We start from the raw sequence: 15564 nt of genomic DNA, 5'->3' as shown, positions 1-15564 counted from the left end.
TGGCCACAGAGAATGGCGCTGAGGCGGCGGCAGAGGCGCGGGCCGGGCGGCGGGCGAGCGCTGCTGGGCGCGGTGCTGCTGTGCGTGTGGTGGCGGGCGGCGGCCGAGCGGGTCCGCTACGCCATCCCCGAGGAGCTGGGCAGAGGCTCGCTCGTGGGGCCGCTGGCGCGGGACCTGGGGCTCAGCGCGGACGAGCTGCCGGCGCGCAAGCTGCGGCTGAGCGAGGAGAAGCAATACTTCACTGTGAATGAGGAGAACGGGAACCTGTACGTGAACGAGAGGCTGGACCGGGAGGAGATGTGCGGCGCATCTGGGGCCTGCTCCGTCAGCTTCGAGGCTTTGCTGCACAACCCGCTGAACATTTTCCATGTCGAGGTGGCGATCGAGGACGTGAATGACAACTCCCCGACCTTCAGCAAGGCCGCTCTGGATCTCGAGATAGATGAATGGACGCTTCCCGGTGCTCGGTTTCCTTTGGAAATGGCACGGGATGCAGACGCAGGAAGCAATTCGCTGCTGACTTATCAACTCACCAGCCACCCGTCATTCTCACTAACAATGAAAGAAAAGGCGGGTGGAAAGAAGCAGCCAGAATTAATCCTGGAGAGAGCGTTGGACCGGGAGAAGCAGAGCTCCTTTGAGTTGGTGCTGACGGCAGTGGATGGCGGGGAACCTGCCAGGTCTGGGACAGTCCAGGTCCGCATCAACGTGACAGACGCCAATGACAACCCGCCCGTGTTCAGCAAAAGCCTCTACGAAGCGCGAGTTGCGGAGAATTTGCCAGCTGGGTCTCTGGTGCTGCGGGTACAGGCGACGGATGCGGACGCCGGCTCGAACGGGCGAGTGTCCTACTCCTTTGGGAACGTCCCAGGCGACGTCTCCTCATTCTTCACTATAGACAGGGAGAGCGGGGAGATCAGGACGGTGGGTCCGCTCGATTTTGAGGCGGAAAATACATACGTTTTTGGCTTGGAGGCAATGGATGGCGGCGGGCTCACAGATCACTGTGAAGTGCAGATCGACATCACGGACGAGAATGACAACGCGCCCGAGATCACCATTCTGTCCCTGTCGAGTCCTGTGCCCGAGGATGCCCCGACCGGTACCGTGGTAGCACTGCTGAAAGTTCGGGACAGAGACTCCGGCGAGAACGGGCAGGTGTCGTGCGAGCTGTCGGGAGAGGCGCCGCTGTCGATCGTGGCGTCGCCGGGCGGCTCGTACAAGGTGGTGACGGCGAGCGCGCTGGACCGCGAGCAGGCGGCCGAGCACCGCGTGACGGTGGTGGCCCGGGACCGGGGCAGGCCGGCGCTGTGGAGCAGCGCGGAGCTGGTGCTGGAGGTGTCGGACGTGAACGACAACGCGCCGGTGTTCGAGGAGGCGGCGTACAGCGCGTACGTGGCGGAGAACAACGCGGCGGGCGCGCTGGTGCTGCGCGTGCAGGCGCGGGACGCGGACGCGGGCGCCAACGGGCGCGTGAGCTACTGGCTGGCGGGCGGCAGCGCGGGCGCGGCGGGCGCGGCGCCGCTGGTGTCGGTGGAGGCGCGGAGCGGCGCGCTGTACGCGCAGCGCTCCTTGGACTACGAGCAGTGCCGCGAGTTCGCGGTGGCGGTGCGGGCGCAGGACGGCGGCGCGCCGGCGCGCAGCTCCACGGCCACGGTGCGCGTCTTCGTGCTGGACCGCAACGACAACGCGCCGCGGGTGCTGTGGCCGGCGGCGGGCGCGGGGGCCGCCGTGGCGCCGGGAGAGGCGGCGGGAGCGGCGGCGCCTCCTTTCGAGGTGGTGCCGCGTTCGGCCGAGGCCGGCTACCTGGTGGCCAAGGTGGTGGCGGTGGACGCGGACGCGGGGCGCAACGCGTGGCTGTCGTACGAGCTGGTGCAGGCGTCGGAGCCGGCGCTGTTCCGCGTGGGGCTGCACAGCGGCGAGGTGCGCACGGCGCGCGCCGTGTCCGAGCGGGACGCGGCCAAGCAGCGTGTGGTGGCCGTGGTGAAGGACCACGGGCAGCCGGCGCTGTCGGCCACGGCCACGCTGCACGTGGTGCTGGCCGAGAGCTTGCAGGAGGCGCTGCCGGAGCTGAGCGAGCGGGCGGCGGGCGCCGAGGCGCCGGCGGCCGAGCTGCAGTTCTACCTGGTGCTGGCGCTGGCGCTGCTGTCGGCGCTCTTGGTGCTGAGCGTGGCGCTGGCCGTGCTGGCGCGGCTGCGCCGGGCCGGGCCGCCCGCCGTGCTGCGCTGCCTGGGCGCGCAGCGCTTCTCGGTGGCCGGCGCCGCCTTCCCGGCCGACTTCTGCGAGGGCACCTTGCCCTACTCCTACAACCTGTGCGTGGCCGCGCCGGCCCGCGCCGTGCCCGAGGCCGCTTGGCCGCCGCCGCCGCCGGTGCCCGTCCTGTCGGCGGAGGAGCTTCTGGGCGGGGATTCCTGCGAGAAGCAGATCTCCAGCAGCAGCGGCGTTGTGGGAGATCCACCCGCCGAACCCAAAGCACTGCAGGTTTGTAGTTCCGCGATTTCTTGCTGTTCTTCTTGAACATTCCCAAAGAATTGCACTGCTTTGGGTGGAGTTCTGCGGATTGTGGAGATAGAGAGGGCTGGTCCAAGTTGGAATGAAAGAACGGGGTGATTTTTTTATTCTGAGAACATGTTCTTAGCGGTAGCACTTGGTTCTGCGGTGGTCATAGCTTCAAATTCATCAAGAGGGGTTGTTTTGTTTTGTTTTAGTTCGTTGAACAAAATAATAATCAGCAGCAGCTGTGAAGAGGAATCCTTACTGTGCAGGAGGCTCGCTGGTTCTTCATTAAGTAATCAGGGAAATAATGCAGATATTAGCCGTTGCCAATTTTCCGTTAATGATCGTTTTTATCTGAATCCGTATTCTGGTACTTGGTTTATAGCCGGCCACATACCCCTTGGTTAACGCTTTTTCTATCTTGGGCTCCAAGAGGTCTCGTGTGTGTGCTTCATTGATGGATACCTGAAAGGTTCTCCACCCAGAGTAAAAGAAGAGACTACCACTCATCTTTTGAGTGAACGGTGTGGCAGAAACTGTACTGGTAGAGGAACGAGGTTTGGGGATATTTGTGGGGGGTTTTTTTGTTGATTTTGTTTTTCTTCGTTTGTTTGTTTGGTTTTCGGGTTCTAGATTTTTTTTTTTCGGTTTTCTATGTTTGTTGGGTTGGTTTTTTCCCCAACATTCGTTATGGATATTTGTTTAAAAGGATAAGACTTTAAAATCCAAAGATACATATCAAATGTGAACGAGATTCGCCAAATGGCCAGTTTAGGGACGTGAATCAGGGATATTCGGACATACATCAAAGACCATCAGAGTTTAAGGCGTGCAGCTGCACTTCTCTTTTCCAACTGTCCTTAGGTGTTTTTGTGGAAAATGTGCGATAGCTACATGAATATAAGAATAATTAGAAGAAGGTTTTGCTAATGAGCGTCAACCATTTACACGTTAATTTCTGACAAAATAGAAGCTTCTTCCTGGGATTGTAGAACTACTCGATTGAATGTAATTATATATAAACTGGGCAGGTTCATTACAGGAGCTTTCCTTCCTCCTGGGTAGCTGTAGATACAGTCGGCACAGAGAGAAGTAACTTACATCTGTATATCAGAGGTGGTGTTTTTTTGCCACCCTTGCGCTGGTCATTCAGTCATGACTTCTACAAATATATGCGATGAAAGTTCTTCTCTTGTAGTACTGTGTTAGGACTCGTAACACTCCATAGGTCGTATTAAAATAACTGCATTACATTAGCGCTGCCTGCAGTGCCGGGAGGAGGCTGCGGGCGCCGCTGTTGACCGAGAGGAGCGAGAGGAAGCTCGGAGCGCTACCGGCAGCCCCGCCCGCTGCGGCCCGGCTCTCTCGCTCTTTAGCTGCGTGGGTCGGCGGCGGAACGGTCAGCGATCGTCTCTGCCGTGCGGAGAGGTGCTGAACGGGGTAGAAAGAGCCTAGAGGCAGCGATCGGCAGCAGAGGGCCAGAGCTACACCGTGAGCCAGATCTGCGAGCGGCCGCGCAGAGCTCCCGGCCGTGTTCTGGTGCCGGCGGCGGGGAGTTATTGCTGTGGAGATGTGCGCGGCGAGGAGGCGCTGGGGCCGGCGGCAGCGAGCTCTGCTCTGGGCCGTCCTGCTGGCGGCGTGGGAGGCGGCGTGGGGGCAGCTGCGCTACTCGGTGCCTGAGGAGATGCCCAAGGGCTCGTTCGTGGGCGACGTGGCCAAGGACCTGGGGCTGCAGCTGCCGGAGACCAGCGATGCCGTCACCGTTGTCTCCAAGGGTAGGACGCAGTATTTTGCTCTTCATGGGAAGACAGGACATTTAGTGACGGCGGAGAGGATCGACAGAGAGCAGCTTTGCCGGCTGGTGGAGAAATGCGTGCTGCGCTGTGAGCTGATAGTGGAGGGGGAAATGAAGTTCTACGAAATCGAAGTTGAAATCATGGACATTAACGACAACGCCCCCAGCTTCCGAGAGACAGAAACAGAACTGAGAGTGAGCGAGACAACTGCACTGGGATCGCGTTTTCCCCTCCGAGAAGCAAAAGACGCAGATTCAGGCCGGAATTCTCTGCAGAGCTACGAGCTGAGCGGCGACGAGCACTTCTCGCTGGCCGTGCAGGCGGGCCCCGGCGGCGATCAGCGTCCCGAGCTGGTGCTGGCCAAGGCGCTGGACCGGGAGGAGGCGGCGTTTCACGAGCTGGTGCTGAGGGCGAGTGACGGCGGCGATCCGGCCCGGACGGGCACGGCTCGGATCCGAGTGACGGTGGTGGACGCGAACGACAACGCGCCGGTGTTCAGCCAGGCGGAGTACACGGTGCGTGTGGCCGAGGACGTGCCCGTGGGCTCCGTCCTCGTCACGGTCACGGCCACGGACGCCGACGAGGGGCCAAATGGACATGTGAAATACAGCATCTATAAAATTTCGGACGGGGGGCCGGAACTTTTCCACCTGGACTCTGAGTCTGGAAAAATAACCGTTAAAGATGACTTGGACTTCGAGAAAATCTCCTCCCATGAAATTGAGGTGCAGGCACATGATGGAGGAGAGCTTTTTGACACAGCAAAAGTTACTATAACAGTGACAGACGTCAACGACAATGTGCCTGAAATTTCGGTACGATCAGCACTGAGCGAGATTTCCGAAGACTCCCCATCGGGGACGGTGGTCGCCCTGTTTCATGTGCAGGACCTGGATTTGGGGGCAAATGGCGAGGTGCGCTGCTCACTGGACGGGGATGTCCCGTTCCGGCTCCGTAGCTCGAAGGGCAGCTACTACAGCGTGGTGACGGCGAGAGAGCTGGACCGAGAGCAGGTGCCGGAGTACAACGTGACGGTGCGGGCGGCCGACGGCGGGTCGCCGGCGCTGCAGAGCAGCGCGGTGCTGGCGCTGCGGGTGCTGGACGTGAACGACAACGCGCCGGTGTTCGCGGAGGAGCGCTACAGCGCGCGGCTGGCGGAGAACAACGCGGCGGGCGCGCTGGTGCTGACGGTGCGCGCCACGGACGCGGACTGGGGGCAGAACGCGCGCGTGCGCTACCGGCTGTCGGAGGGGCGGGTGCGGGGCGCGCCGCTGTCGTCGTACGTGTCGGTGCAGGCGGAGACGGGCGCGCTGTACGCGCTGCGCTCCTTGGACTACGAGCAGGTGCGCGAGCTGCAGCTGTGGGTGCGTGCGGAGGACGGCGGCGCGCCGGCGCTGAGCAGCAACGTGTCGGTGCGGCTGCAGATCGTGGACGAGAACGACAACGCGCCGCAGGTGCTGTACCCGCCGGCGGCTCCCGCGGCGGGCTCGGGCGGCGCGTGGTCGGGCGTGGAGCTGGCGCCGCGCTGGTCGGAGCCCGGCGCGCTGGTGGCCAAGGTGGTGGCGGTGGACGCGGACGCGGGGCAGAACGCGTGGCTGTCCTACGAGCTGGCCAAGGCCACGGAGCCGGGGCTGTTCCGCGTGGGGCTGCACAGCGGCGAGGTGCGCACGGCGCGCTTCCCGCTGGCCCGCGACGCGGCGCGCCAGAGCCTGGTGGTGGTGGTGAAGGACCACGGGCGGCCGGCGCTGTCGGCCACGGCCACGCTGAGCGTGGTGCTGGCCGAGAGCGTGGCCGAGCTGCTGGCCGAGCTGGGCAGCGCGGCCGAGGCGGCGGCGCCGGGCGAGGCGGCCGGCAGCCTGACGCGCTGGCTGGTGCTGGCCGTGGCCGCCGTGTCGTGCCTCTTCGTGGCCTTCCTGCTGCTGCTGCTGGCGCTGCGCCTGCGCCGCTGGCGCCGCCGGCACCTGCTGCCGCCCGACAGCGGCGCCTTGCGCGGCGTGCCCGTCTCGCACTTCGTGGGCATCGACGGCGTGCGCGCCTTCCTGCAGTCCTACTCGCACGACGTGTCGCTCACGGCCGACTCGCGCAAGAGCCAGCTGCGCTTCTCGGCCGCCAGCTGCTGCGACACCCTCCCGGCCCGGCCGCTGCCCGACGAGCCCGCGCCGCTGCTCGGGGAGGAGGATGTGGCCGCCGCCCTCCCCGCGGATCCCTCCGCTCCTTCGGTGAGTTTCTCTGTCCATATTTTCTGCGTCACCCTTTCACCTGATGTTGCCGTGCCCTTTACCCGTCGTGTTTTGTGGCTTGCACAGGGGACTTTGCGGAAAAGCAAGGGAGCGTTTCCTTCGGTGATATTCTGAAGGATGGTGCCCTTTGCTGTCGTTGTGTGAACACGGGATCGGTCCTCAGCCTTCCGAGTAGTGAAGAAGGAAGGAGGGACAAGGCTGCTGCTGTCAAATTTTTCGCTATGTCAGGTGTTTGGTTAATTTTCAAGTTCCAGGTATTCTTCCCCTCCGTCACCTGTGCTGTGCTAGAATCCGTGTTCGTGTTAGTATGAGATCTTCTGAACAGATTTACTGCGTTATTACGAAATACAAGTGTTTTAGCAGGCTCATGTGTCTTTTGAACAGGACCTATGCTTGAATGGGTTGAATGTGTCGTGAACAAAGTGCTGATGGCTTTGCATGGAACTTCTCTGCAGGTTCTTCTCTCCCTTTTTCGTTTCCCATGGTGCATAGTGGCAGCCAGCAGGAAAAATCTTTGTGTCATCCATGCTTTGATCTTCATCCTCGACAGAGGATTGGGTCCGGCAAAAAGTGGTCCTTGATGATGTCTGTCTGCCTGTTCTAAAGATGAAGGATTCTCCTGGAGTTTTGACTTTGAAAAGTCTGTGGGCGACTGCATGTGGAGGAGGAAATGCAGGAGGAAATGGCAGAACTGCTTTGGTTTTTTCTTGTTTGTGAAGGTCGAGCTGCGTCATATACAGTCTGGTCTATAGAAAATTTATCATGGCAAGAGAATTGTGTGGGTGGGAAGGGAGAGATTCAAGGTGAGTGGGACACGTAAGGTGGACATAATTCCCTGTGTGCAGATATTCACTGATTCAAGTTCTCCTTGTAGACTCCTAGGCTTTTCCTTTTAGACCTATGAAGTGTCTTCACAGAACTTCAGTGAGCAGCCCAATGGAGATTCTGTAGTGCAGTGATGCCATTTGATGTCATGAAGAAAAGTGGTCTGGGGAGCTGGGCCTGCACTGTCACAGGGTTTTAGGATACATGGGTGAGAGAACACCATGGATAATGGGAAGGGTTGGAAATTTGAGTCATGTGAGCTGTGCATGAATGTTTGCTGAAGGACTCAAGGGAATGATTTCCTCCATTCCCTGACCAGTTTCTGTCTCTAGTATTAAGCAATGTGAAGTTTTTCTTCCCTATGTCATTGTGTAGATGTATTCCATGTGCATGGAGAACCCTGGGAGGCTGTTATTAAATGTTTGCACCCTCCTCGTCGATCCCTCTTCTCCCTCGGTGAGTTTCTCTGTCCAGAATTTCTCTGCCACACTTTCACCTGATGTTCCCGTGCTCTTTGTGCACCGTTTTCTTTGGCCTGCACAGGGGACTTTGCTGAAAAGCAAGGCAGGGTTTCCTTCGGTGACATTCTTGTGGCCGGTGCCTGTTGCTGTTGTTGTGTGAACACGGGATCGGTCCTCAGCCTTCCAGGCAGTGAAGAAGGAATGAGGGACAAGGCTGCTGCTGTCAAATTTTTCATTAGTTCAGAGGTTTGGTTAATTTTCAGGTTCCAGGTATTCTTCCCCTCTGTGACCTGAGCTGTGTAGAATCCATGTTCCTGTTTTTGTGAAATCTGCTGAACAGATATATCTCGTTATTAGAAATACACTTTTTAGCAGGCTCTTGTGTATTCTTGTGTCTTCCCAACAGCACATGTGCTTGAATGGGTTGAATGTGTCTTGAACAAAGTGCTGCTGCCTTTGCGTGGAACTTTTCTGCACGTTGTTCTCAGCCTTTTTCGTTCTGTATGGTGCATAGTGGATGTCAGCAGGAAAAGGCTTTGTGGCATTCACGGTTTCATCTTTGTCCTTGATAGAGGATTTGGCCTGGCAAAAAGTGATCCTTGATTATGTCTGTCAGCCTGTTCTGAAGATGAAGGATCCTCTTGAAGTTGTGGCTCTTTGAAAAGCCTGTGGGTGGCTGCGTGTGGAGGAGGAAATGCAGGAGGCAATGGCAGAACTGCTTTGGTTTTTTCTTGGTGTAGAAGGTGGAGCTATGTCAAATGGAGCTGGATGAGTGTTGGCTGTGAAATATTTAGCATAGGAATGGAATTTCATGGGTGGGAAGGGAGAGATTCAAGGTGCTGCGGGAGATAGAGGGTGGACAGTATTCCCTGTGTGCAGATATTCACTGACTTAGTCTGTCTTGGAAGACTGCTGGGCTTTTCCTTTTAGTCTGATAAGTGTCTTTACAGAACTTCAGTGAGTAGGCAAATGTTGCTTCCATAGTACAGAGAAGTGAAAATAGCTGTGTGAAATTGGTGGTGTGAAGAAAAGTGGTCTGGGGAGCTGGGCCTGCACTGTCACATGTTTTTAGGATATATGGGTGGAAGAACACCACGGATGATGGCAAGTGTTGGAAATTTCAGTACTATGAGCTGTCCCTGATTGTCTGATTAAAGACTCAAGGGAATGTTTTCCTCCATTTCCTGGCCACTTCGAGTCTCTGGTATGGAGCAATGTGAGATTTTTCTTCATAATGTCATTGTCTAGAAGATATATACTTCAGCTGCATGGAGAACCCTTGGAGATTGTTACTAAGTGTTTGCAGGCCATCATAATTGTGTCACTTAGAAGCTTAATATTGTGCTTGTGAAAGATGCCATATGGGAAGAGCAAACTATGCGTTTGGGGCCTATAAACCAAGTTGATGAATCATCTACTGTGAGTTATATGACACAGAAGAGTGTTGTGAGCTCTTCAGCTCTGCAGGGGTTGATTTTCTGTCTCTCTGTTTTGATGACCTGAAGATGGTTCTTTCATGTTTGTAGGTGAAGAGGGAGAGACTTCCATTGACATATTTTGAGAAGTCAAATATTCTCTTGGGGAGGGTTTTGTCACCTGAGATTTAGATTGTTTAAAGTCCTTGGCCCTCTAAAAGCCCCGAGTCGTGTTGGTGTAAAAAGAAGAGTCTTGAAGGTTTGTTTTCAGGTTTCTCATGGTGTTTATTATTTGATATCTCAAAATTTTCTCCTCTCCCAGCCGAGGTCCGGACAGCAGCTGGGACACGAGGAGACTGACCCCCGATGGGATGTTCCCTAACACTTACACAGATAACTACGTGTCGTTTATTTACTATTCTGTACCAATGCCCAGTGCCCACACTCCAAGTGTCATTTCTACTTTGACCCACTCCACTCTAACAACTTTGTGCCATCACCACCCCGAAAGATGGAGGACGAGGAAGAAGGAGAAGTACATGAGGCACCACTCAAATTCCTCCATCTTGTTCCCATTTACCTGTATTCTAGGAACCCTTAAACTACTATATTTTGTATCTTCTACTGTGCTAAACTACTGTTTTCACATCCTGGTGGTTTGCAATTCCTCTCTCTGTGTCAAAAGCTTCTCCCATGGACTAAAAATCAAACCCGGTGTTTTCCTGGGCTCTGTGCCAAGGTCTCCAAGCCCCCTGGACCAGCTCCACACCCTCCTGTCCAGGGCTCAAATTCCCTTCCTCGGGTCCCACATCATCCAAGGGGATGTCCTGGACTCCAGCAATTATCCACAGTGAGGAGAGACTGTCTGAGCACCTTTCCTTCTGGTGGAGTCTCTAAATTCTGAAGATCTGTGATAACCATGTGAGCTGGGAATGGTTAGGGGAGAGTGTTGGAGGTGTGGTGTGTGAGGAGGCACTGGTGGAGACATGGCAGGTGTTTTGTTGATCCCCAGGGCTCTTGCTGGCCTTAAGAATATGAGTGGTGTTATGATTTTATATTGTGTGGTTTGGAGACTAATGGCCTAATTTGGGTTTGATATTCTTTGCATGCAGAGTGGTAGTCACACATCTCGTGAGGAGTCCATGTGCTGAAGAACAGTGATGTTGCCTTTGAGCTGATACTTGGATGTCTGTGTCTTTGACAGAATTGGGATCAATTTATAGCCTATATAACATTTTTGACTTGTTCAAGTGTTTGGGAAGAACAGAGTAATCTCAGTTGTGATGTTTGAGATCTCAGAAGCTTTGCACACAACTGTTCTTCTACTGCTGTCTGTATGCAGACTTTGCTTTCCTGTTATGTTTGGACAGAGAGAAGAAGTCTCCATCCAGACACAAGGGTGATGCTGGACTTCTCAGTGATATAGTTCAAAACCAATGAATGAATTTTGCCAACTTCTATTTCTCGTAGCAGATCAGGCTCACATGTGTGGTTCCAAGCTTTTCCTTGATCTTACTATCCCAGGAAATGAATGCCTTGGATGAGCTCTTTTGTGAGGCCTCCTGTGCATTAGTTACAGTTGAGTTTCCTGTCTTGTGTGTATACTAGAGTTGACCCAATCTGAAATCTGAGGCCATGATTGATACTCTTCTGGTGTTTTGCCATTCTTGGCTGGGTTGATTAAGTTTTTTTGATGATTGTGTTGGGTTGTTTGTTGGTTTTCTTGTTTTCTTGTCAAGGAGTAAAATTGATCCTCATTGTTCCTGGCAATCCTGCAAACCCCAAAACACAGAATTATCCCTCATCCATATTTGAAGCTGTACATATAATCCTAGAATCAGGGAAACACGGAATTTTGAAATGGTTTGTGTTGAACAAGACCTTAAGAATCATGTTGTTCCCACTCCTGTTCCCTAGGCAGGGACATCTTCCACCACACCAGGTTGTTCAGAGCCCCATCCAGCCTGACCCTGAATATTTCATTAAGGAAATACAACTACATAAATATGTATTTCCCCAAGGTGTTGTTTTCTCTGTGGCAAAGATAGAACCAAAATTTTGGTGTATGTTGATGGTGAAACTAAAGGCTGTGACACAGAGTGAGGAGGGTGAGAGCTCAGTTCTATGCCAATACAAGTCAGTGAATCCATGTGGGTTTGGCTGAGAACTGGTTCGATTTCATGCTTGGTGCCAAAGCCAGTGCCATTTCTGTTCTCTTCTGATCCTGGTTTCTCTGTCATGAAAGAAAATGACAGTTCTCAACAACGACATTTTCCACAAGAACTGTTCATGTAGAACCTTAATTCTGCGCTGGAACAGCTAATGATCCCTGTGTGATACCTCCATTATCCATCTGTATCTCTATGCAACATTGTGATATTGAGTTTCTTCAGAGTTGTAATTACCCTTTCCTTCAGGCCTTTGTTTCCAGATTAGGTTGCAGCTCATTTTCACAATTCTGGTCAGTACTTTTAAATTTAAAGCGTGACACTTGTTATCCAGCAAACCCTTTCTTCAGCGACCTGGGCAGGTGCTGTGGGTGTGGGAAACAGGAAGAATAGGAAGCAGAAGCAGTAAGAGAATGTGTTGTAATTTGTCAGCAGATTTACCTTGAGAAAGAAGCCGATGAGCAGCTGTTTAAAATGATGGTTTCATAACTGTGCAAGGTGAGCAGGTCAGGCAGTAGTAAAAGTTGGTGAGGAGAGGACTAATTCTTCCAATGAAGCCCCCTGTCCTGCTGTCCAGAGTAAGTGTTTAGGGCCACACCTGGAGCCCGAGACCTCAGTGACTTCTAGGTGCTCTGAGGGATGAATTTAAAGGTCTAAAATCAAGGCCTAGAAGACTTGACTGTGAGCATGTCTGACAGCTTGTTGTCTTCTAATGTTTCCTTGCCTTATATGATTCATGTTTTGAGTTTTCCTACAGGTTTTCGGGCTTTTTTCCATTTTGTGTTTCCTTGATTTACTCTGTATGTTTAGTATTTTTACTAGTATCAACAACCTTTTGTTTTTTAGGAATGGATGGTGTGCTCATGCCTCTTGCTCTTTTTCCAATGGAAATGGAAGGCAGGAGATAGGAGAGTGATTTGTTTTGTTAGTGTTGGGAGAAAGAGATGTAAATATGACTTTAGTAGAGGTTGCATCTGTGTGGAAAAGAGCACGTGATAAAGACAGTAAGGAGATTCCCTCCAAGGCAATGGTTTGATGAGCCGTTCTCCATTGGATGACTGCTGATCTTTCAGTATGGTTGTTTATCATTTGTGTGCTTTAGAATCCTTCATTTCCTTCTCATCATGGTGGTGAGCAGACCAATGTACCTCCCTTCTGGGTGTGGCTACAGTGCATTATCATCTCATGGTAAATTAGGGATTTATCTCCAGTGAGGAGATGGAAACAAGTGAAACCCTTCCAGCTACATGGCATAGGAGAAAATGAAGGGAGGAGAGTTTTCTGTGTGAGGGTAGAGAAGAAGTTGGTAATTCCCTTGCTTGTCCCATGTCACAGATAACACAAGGCTGTGCCTGATAGACTAGAGGGTGATTTGAGCTGCTTCTGTAGAGCGAGACCTACAAAATGTTATTGCATCGGTTGACTTCTGTATGTGTGTAACTGTTGCCCTGCTTGTTGTCATGAGCTCAACCTCAGCGTGTCTGATCTTATGTGAAAGGTTGTTGGAACCCTGGAGGCTGAAATTTTCAGGCTTTCTGAGCTGAGGAGTGCAGACCCTTGGGCAGGCACCACATTTGACTTGAGGCCTTGGAAGAGGCTTCTGAGATTGTGTGATAGCACAGGGGCTGTGGGTGTGTAGTTCAATTGCTGTTGTGTGATCTCACATGGTGAAAACATAGCTTTGATAGATAGCAATGTGTATAGGCAAAGATGGAGGATTCACGGCATTGTCAAAGTTCTTCTTCACCTTCTTGTGTCTTCTTCACGGATCTGGGTAGCTTTTTCAAGTTGGGTGAAAGATATCTGCATTGTGAACATCAAATGGTCATTATTGGGTCAAAAACCCAAATGATACAGTTGTCGTTTTGGTACCGGGTACCTATCTCTTAAATAGCCCTGGTGAAAGTTGGAGGCCCTGCATTTTGCCTCGTTTCTCTAGCTGGCATGCTGGAGCTCATACTGGAAATACTGTTAGTAAATAAGGTAATAAGCAACCAAGACCAAACTCGACTCTACATTCCCCGTATTTTCATCCTGATCTAGGCTGAGATAAAGCAGGCAGAACTGTAACAGAAAGTCTCCTCTGTCCCAACTGTCCCAATGCAGGTGGAGTTCCCACACACACCTGTGATGTTTACAGCTGTAAAGAGGAAGGGTTTCATAAGCACATGTGTGCTCACCCAGGAACACTCTGTCTGTAGTGTAAAAATGCAGGAACATCTCTGCTGCAGTTGTCACAGTGCAGAGCGGCCACCCAGCCCAGCCAAGGTGTCCATGAACAGACCAGGGGATAAAGTGAGAACCTGTGCAGTGTCCTCCACGTCATCACCCAGAGGAGCGTGCTGGGCAATCATCTGGAGGCTGTTAAATGGCTGAGGAACAGGCTGGATTGTCACCTCCAAAGAGTTACAGGCAGTGGGCCAACGTCCAGGTGGAAAGCAGTAACTTGTGCTGTCCCTCCAGGCTCCTTCCTGGGACCAGGACTGTTTCGTACCTCCATGGACAATGGGATGGATGCAGCTTCAGGACATTTGCGGCTGACACCAATTTGAGTTGATGGCCGAGAGGGCAGAGATGCCAGCGAGGGATGGGCTGGAGAAGTGTCCCCGTGCAACCATCATGAAGTGGAACAGGGCAAAGTGCAAGGTGCTGGCCCTGGGTTAGGGCAATCCCCAGTTTGAACAGAGAGTAGGGGATAGGGAAGAGCTTAGCAGAGAAGTACTTTGGGTGATTGGTGGGTGATAAGATGGGCCATGAGCCGCCAATGGGCACCTGCTGTTCAAATTGTGTCCTGCTCTGCATAACAAGTTCTGTGCCCGGCAGGTCGAGGGAGATCCTTCCCCCACTCTGAACTCTCTTTGTGAGACCGTAGACTGCATGCAGATCTTGACCCAACATTCCCAATGGACATAGAGTCCCCAGAAGTGTCATGGAAGTGGTCTTAGGGTGAGACATCTCTGCTATGGAGAAGGACTGAAGGATTTGAGTCTTCAAGCATGGAGAAGTGACATCTGTGTGTGGACTCTTCTGTGATTTTTTGCTGTTCCAGTTTATGAATAATCTTATAGGAACTATGGACAGAGCACTTTTTAAAAGGGCCAGTGGCCATACGACAGCAGAGGAGTGTTTTTAACTAAAAGAAGAGAGGTTTTGATTAGGAGAAAGCTTTGCAGTGTGGGTTGTGAGAAAATGGGACATATTGCCCAGAGAAGTTTTGGATATGCTTCCAACGTTCAAGTCTATGAGGAAGTGTTCCTGCTCATGGCCCAGGTGTAGGTTAAATGACCATTAAAGAAATATTTAGATGGAAAACTGAAAGCATTGTTTACCTGTATGAATGCCTCAGCGTTGCTTTGAACTTTCTATTATCAGGCGCTCAGATGTGGAGATGCAGATGAAACAACTTTAATGAGTCAGAAACCAAGGAGTAAATGTTACTGTACTATCTTGTCATAGGGGTTGCTTACATTGCTTTAGGCTGGTCTATATGTCAAATTAATTTGTCCCACTTACTGAAAAAAGAATTCAAGCGGTGTGACAAAGTTCGGAAAAGCTCTTGAAATGTTCCCTATATTGTCGTGTATTGCTGTAGATGAGCCGTGATTTTATTAAGAGCAACGAAATTCCATTCGTAATTGCCCTGCCATTAATGTTTGCTCCTGATTGTTCCATACGACTCGAAAGAATGCGCTAAATCACCGCACCGCACATCTGACATAGAACCGCCTTGGGGTGGAATTCAGCGGGAGCTGCTGCTGTCTGTGTGGGCAGCGGAGGAGAGACCCCGCCGGCGGCGCAGCCCCGAGCCCCGCCCAAAGCCGGGCCCCCTCGAGCGCGGCCATCCGGCGGCTGCAGTGGCGCGGCGGCGCCTCCGGGTGTCGCTGTTGGCCGCCGCCGAGCGGCGCTGGAGCCGCGGCCGCCGCAGCGTCCTGCCCCCGCAGGCTGCTCGCTCGCCCGGCGCCGGCCGCAGCGGCAGCGGCCCCGCCAGCAGAAGCAGCAGCGGCGAGAGGCGGCGAGAGGCGGCGAGAGGCGGCGAGAGGCGGCGAGAGGCGGCGCTTGGCGGGGAGCAGCGGCGTCCGAGGCGGCCCGAGCGGGCTGGCTGCGCTGCGGCGGCCCGTGCGCTGCGGTGAGAGCGAGAGCGGCTGGAAGGGAGGCCGGGCGGC

General features: G+C 53.5%; 2 protein-coding genes across 2 annotated transcripts; both read left to right on the top strand.

Moving 5' to 3' along the window:
• Positions 1-5: 5 nt before the first annotated feature.
• Positions 6-3951, top strand: LOC136367722 (protocadherin gamma-B5-like). The gene is made up of 2 exons (XM_066329526.1): positions 6-2481; positions 3754-3951. The coding sequence occupies exons 1-2, from the start codon at positions 13-15 to the stop codon at positions 3949-3951; spliced, it is 2667 nt and encodes an 888-aa protein (XP_066185623.1). The 5' UTR covers positions 6-12.
• Positions 3952-4066: 115 nt separating this feature from the next.
• LOC136367721 (protocadherin gamma-A10-like) lies at positions 4067-15531 on the top strand. Its single transcript, XM_066329525.1, has 2 exons — positions 4067-6511; positions 15145-15531. Exons 1-2 carry the CDS (start codon positions 4067-4069, stop codon positions 15529-15531), a joined length of 2832 nt encoding a protein of 943 aa, XP_066185622.1.
• The last annotated feature ends 33 nt before the right edge of the window (positions 15532-15564 follow it).

Source organism: Sylvia atricapilla, chromosome 14, assembly GCF_009819655.1.
Source record: "Sylvia atricapilla isolate bSylAtr1 chromosome 14, bSylAtr1.pri, whole genome shotgun sequence".
Classification (NCBI taxonomy): domain Eukaryota; kingdom Metazoa; phylum Chordata; class Aves; order Passeriformes; family Sylviidae; genus Sylvia; species Sylvia atricapilla.
Note: the sequence above shows the minus strand (reverse complement) of the source record. Positions and strands in the feature narration are given on the sequence as shown.

Bases quoted from the DNA above. Each gene is read 5' to 3' on its own strand.
- LOC136367722 (XM_066329526.1), top strand. From the start codon at position 13: ATGGCGCTGAGGCGGCGGCAGAGGCGCGGGCCGGGCGGCGGGCGAGCG. The intron at 2,482-3,753 runs GTTTGTAGTTCC...GCATTACATTAG, and splicing joins CCGAACCCAAAGCACTGCAG to CGCTGCCTGCAGTGCCGGGA.
- LOC136367721 (XM_066329525.1), top strand. From the start codon at position 4,067: ATGTGCGCGGCGAGGAGGCGCTGGGGCCGGCGGCAGCGAGCTCTGCTC. The intron at 6,512-15,144 runs GTGAGTTTCTCT...GGTGGAATTCAG, and splicing joins CGGATCCCTCCGCTCCTTCG to CGGGAGCTGCTGCTGTCTGT.